We start from the raw sequence: 5,000 nt of genomic DNA on the forward strand, positions 1-5,000 counted from the left end.
CAAACGAACACTTGTGATAACTATGTGTTTATTATTGTAAGTGTTTAAAACTGTATACCAAAATATGTTCAAAATGTGTTCAATTGAATTGTGTTTAGAGTGTACTGATGACGTTCACCACAGTCAATTAATACCATCGTTTCTTTGGTCTGTTTCAGGTGTTGACACAAACTGATGCTGCATCCACTGAAACTGAAGTTGTAATCAACAGTCTTCGCATCCTCAACAACACTGAACACAAGACCGTCTCCTATTACGTCAACTCTGTGACGTCAGTCCTCGGCACGATGACGTCAGTTCTATTGCGATCGCTGTGAGACATTTAGGTCTACACCTTTGTGAGTGGAGCGAGACTTTGAGACCACCCCTCGAAATGTTCTGTTGGATGACTGTATCCTGATCACGACAGATCGTTGTGAGACGTTTATTCTACACCTTTGTGAGTGAAGCAAGACGACCTCTCGCCATGTTCCGCTGGTTGAAGGACCGCAACAAGAAAGGCCGGAAGTCCACAGGGAGTGTGAGAAGCAAGGAAGATGACTATGGTTTCAAGCAGAAGCAGGGGGCAGAGGGCAAGCGGGACCTCCCCCCGACCCCCGCGGACCTCATGACGTCATGCCACGTCACGGACGACGACAAGTCTTTTCACATCTACGAGGAGATCCCGGACCTCCCCTTCCGCTGTACCCCTGAGGGAGAACTTAGGATCTCTCTGGCCAGAGAAATGGAGGCGTGGAGAAGAGAGTCGCAACATTCCGTGCTATCTCTCTCACCCGGGTCGCACAATTCCTCAGCGCGGAATATCAGTCCGTACATGGTGGTGCCTCTAGAGAGACTGGGTGCTTCAGACTTCCACGGCGAGCAAGAAGACACCACGCAATTCCGCGCCTCTAAAGACGATTCCTTCGCCTGTGCCTTGGTGGGGAGGAACAGAGGGGAGGAGCATTGCGGGACGCAAGAAGTGGAGGGTTCTCCTAGTGTTGCGTCCACCTGCAGCCCTAGTTGTTGCGGCAGCAGCGTGTTCGGGAGTCCTCTGGGTCTGGCTGATCGCTGCAGCTCCCTTGGTGGGGATGGGGGCGACATCAGTGACCGGCTACTCAGCGCTATCAACCTCACCAGGCTTCTGGCTGCTGTCAGGTAAATAATGTTTTGCGATTATTGTTGTGTTTCTTCTTACATTACTAAAAATGGATCCCGCAGTGGGGCACTGCGGTTATGAAATTAAAAGCCCCTCCTGTTTTTGGAACCGCAGGAGCTTTCTAGTTTGCTGTTAGGTAGATTTTTGGTTCCTCTTTCCTGTCATGCTCTCTTTTTCTTCATGAATTCTTTTCTTTTTTCTGCCTTCTTGCTCATTCACCTGTATTTTTTCCAAAAATCTCTTCTCTTGCCGCTTGTCTCGCGATTCATGTATAGTTTAATCTGTTAGTGTTCTGATGTAAGTCCAGCAGTAGATAGGTTAAGCCTATTTTAACATACTGGAAACTGGTAATCTTCCAGTAGGTATTAATTTAGTTTTACTAAAGCCTGCTGGGACACAAGTAATGGGTTAGTGCATTTGTAAACAGGAATCGCTTGACAAGTGGCCCCCTTCATCCCCCCCCTTCCTCGTCCTGATATGGCTCTGCGTAGTCGGCTGGACGTTAAGCAACAAATAAACAAACAAACTAAAAATGGAGTGGGGGATGGGGCGGGGAAGGGGGTGGAGATAGAGAGAGATAGAGAGAGAGAGTGTGTGTATGCGTGCGTGCGTGCGTGTGTGTGTGTGTGCGCGTGCGTGTGTGCAGTGACCTTTTTTGAGGAAGTCGATTGCAAAAGCCCCGTTTTGGGGAATTTTGAATGGGAGTACATGTACAATGGTTGAGTAACAAAAGATAGATTATGCACATGCAATGATGACTGTCAACCTTACCCCTCCTCACCCACAGAAGAAAGTAGAGACACAGAATGTGTTGCAAGATTTACACAATTTCTGTGCATGTACAATAAACAGGAGACTAATCTCTACCCTTCTTGTTCTGTTATCAGGTTGTCGTCGTCATCAGCCGACACGTGCACCACCTCCCCCATCTGTATCGGAGTGGACAAGGACGGAAGGAACATCAGCGTCAGTGTCAGCGTCACCCCCACCGCCGCCTGCAACAGCAGCAACAACACCAACAACGACGACAACCACCACGCCGACCCCAGAGATCTCATCACCAAAACCAACTCCAGTGCCTCTCAAGACAATTTGGTTTCCAAAACAGAAACCGGTTTGGCCTCTTCGTCCAAAAGCAGCCTGGCTTCTAGCCACGAGAGCGGCTTCGTGTCGAAACTGGAAAGCAGTTTCGTTGTGGCCAAGAGCGAAACCGGTTTGGACAGTTGCAGTAAACCGGGTTTGACGCAGCCTTCCCATCCTGGGTTGCGGTTCCTGCCCAGCCCCTTAGAACAGAACGCGTTGTCTGAGATCCTGCAGCTGAGGCCCGGAGAGTCCACAGAGCTGGATCCCGCCGCCATTGACGCTCTGATCCTCAAGCTGTGTTCACACACCTTGCAGTGGGACCAGCCGGGGGAGGGCAAGTCTTCTCTGCCCAGGACCGGCACGACTCTGCAGCGCCAGGAGCTTGAAGACGTTGAGCGGATGCTGAAGGAGATGGTGCGGGCGTCAGGAGACTCTGGGGAAGGACGACCTCACGACCCCTCCTCCTCCAGCCGTCGTCACCGCCACAGGTCACCAGCGGCCCGACGGGCGGAGAACAGCGACACTGGTTATGAGTATGACGTCAGCACGTCCAGTGAGAGCGACCACACCAACTATGACTACTTCCTGTCCAAAGTGGCGCGCACGCGCAGTCTGGAATGTGAGGTCAAGAAACTCGCCTGCTCCTCTGACTCCTCGCACGACGAAAGTGACGACGAGGACGATGAAGAGGAGGACGAGGAGGAGGAGAAGGAAGAGAGGAGAGATGAGCAGGGGATGACAGGAGACGCGAGTTTCAGCAGTGTCTCCGCAGTGACAGCAGCTTCTCACCGCAACCACAGACAGCGGGTCAGCCCGGAGGTCGCCACGTCTCAAGACTCGGACGATGGCACGATGGCGGACCTGTCAGATTCTGAGAACAGCAGCGGCTACTACGAGTCTCATCCCGTTCAAGGCGTCCACTCCCTGACCGCCGCCTCGGCCACCCGCACCGCCAGCCCGGGAAACAGAAACCACAACCTCACCAAGAAGAAGAAATCTTCAGGCGCTACTAGTGAGAGCAACAAGTCTTCTAGCGAAGGGAAAAAGTCTTCAAGTGAAGCCAGAGGCAGAAAGAAAGCTATGGCTGGTGCTGTAAACGACAGGAAGAAAGCCTTGCCCGGTGCAGTAAGCGGCAGGCGGAAGATCTTTAGCAGCGCGGCAAGCGACGGCAAGGATGACCTCGGCGACCTGGAAGTGCAATGTTATGAACTGGATGAGATGGAGACGGAGGGGGCGAGAAAGGGAGACTATTCTTCCGACTGTCTCGCCGCCATCTACTCCCCGCTCAGCGAGTGTGAACGAACAATGGCGGCGCCGGAGCGTCGGTCTGCCAGCCGACCCCGCCATTGTAAAGGGGCGGGCGGCAACAAGTCTCGCACGCAGCACAAAGCTAGCACGGACAATGGAGGGGGGAGGGACAGGAGGAAGGAGGAGGGTGTGAACAAGACCACGGACTCTGACGGCGAGAAAAGTGCTGGTCTTGGTGCGACCTCACACGCTCGCAGCTCCTCTCTGTGCGACAAAGACTCGAACTCAAACTCCACAGACTCACGGCGAGGCAGCGCCGACGCAGCCAGTTCCAAACCCCTCTCCTCCCACGCTCATTCCGCCAAACTAAAAGACAAGAAACACAGTGGTAGCAAGCGCGGCACCAAAGACTCGAACCCCTCGGCTACTTCCACCCAGTCTTCCAGGCACAAGTCTGGCAGCACGTCCGACTACCCCTACTCCTTCCTCTACCGGTCTGGCACCATCACCAGCAGCAGCAGCAGCAGCGGGGTTGGTGCCAGCAACCCCAGATCTCACCCCAAGACGACCAAAACCCTCAAAGACTTGAACCGTACTCCTTCCTTCCAGTCGGAACACCCAGAGAGCGTGTACGGCGGGTCTCGCCAGACCAGCGAGGTCTACTCTTTCCCCCCGGCCCTCCCCGATCCCTCCGCTCCTGTAGGGGGTGGGGGGAACGGCCTGAGGGGGTCGACGTCTGTGCCGTGTAAACTGTCGGTGTCTCGGCAGGTCCCCGCTAGCTCCGAGGTGTACGGGACGAGGGCGGGGCTTCAGGGGTGCAACAACAACCGCCTCTTGTCGGACCTGATAATGCTCAACTACAACAGGCAGGTCCTGCACTTGTGAAAAAAACAATTGATCTGAGAAAGACTTTATCTCTGTGAGTGAGAGTGTGGAAGTGAGAGAGAGAGAGAGAGAGAGAGAGAGAGAGAGAGAGAGAGAGAGAGAGAGAGAGAGAGAGAGAGAGAGAGAGAGAGAGAGAGGAGGAGGAGATCAAGGATGTATACATGTGTCAGTGTGTGAGTTTTTAGAATCAAGAGTGGATCTTGGATGTGAACAAAGTGATTTTGTAAAGATTTTATTTACGTAAACGTGACGGCATTGCACACGTGTATGTGTCAGTGTGTCTGTCTGTGTGTCTGACTGTGTGTCTGTCAGTGTGTCTGTCAGTGTGTCTGTCAGTGTGTCTGTCAGTGTGTCTGTCTGTGTATGTGTCAGTGTGTCTGTCTGTGGGTTTATGCGTGCGTGCGAACATGCGTGTCTGATTTCGACAGTCGCACCGAAAAAGGTTCATTGATAAATGTGTGATACATGTTCAGTGTCAACACTGCTCGAAAGAGCAATGTCATTAGTTACCAACATTATGCGCAAACAGCCCGAGACCTTGCAGTATATGTACCCAAACTATTGCTTTTATGCACAACGTGGAACAAAAGTTTTAAATTTGGTCAAATATCCATACAAGTTTAACCTTACTGCAGACAAAGATTCT

At 52.5% G+C, this 5,000-nt stretch overlaps 1 protein-coding gene across 1 annotated transcript in view; it reads left to right on the forward strand.

Moving 5' to 3' along the window:
* LOC138974070 (serine-rich adhesin for platelets-like) overlaps positions 1 to 5,000 on the forward strand; it is a gene marked incomplete in the record, with an annotated part of 38,271 nt that overhangs the window by 32,141 nt on the left and 1,130 nt on the right. The window contains 2 exon segments of the mRNA XM_070346774.1: positions 159 to 1,137; positions 2,026 to 5,000. The exon segment at positions 2,026 to 5,000 is cut by the window's right edge and continues 1,130 nt beyond it. Of these exon segments, the coding sequence (XP_070202875.1) occupies positions 467 to 1,137; positions 2,026 to 4,354 (3,000 nt within the window).

This window comes from Littorina saxatilis, linkage group LG8 (assembly GCF_037325665.1).
Source record: "Littorina saxatilis isolate snail1 linkage group LG8, US_GU_Lsax_2.0, whole genome shotgun sequence".
NCBI lineage: Eukaryota > Metazoa > Mollusca > Gastropoda > Littorinimorpha > Littorinidae > Littorina > Littorina saxatilis.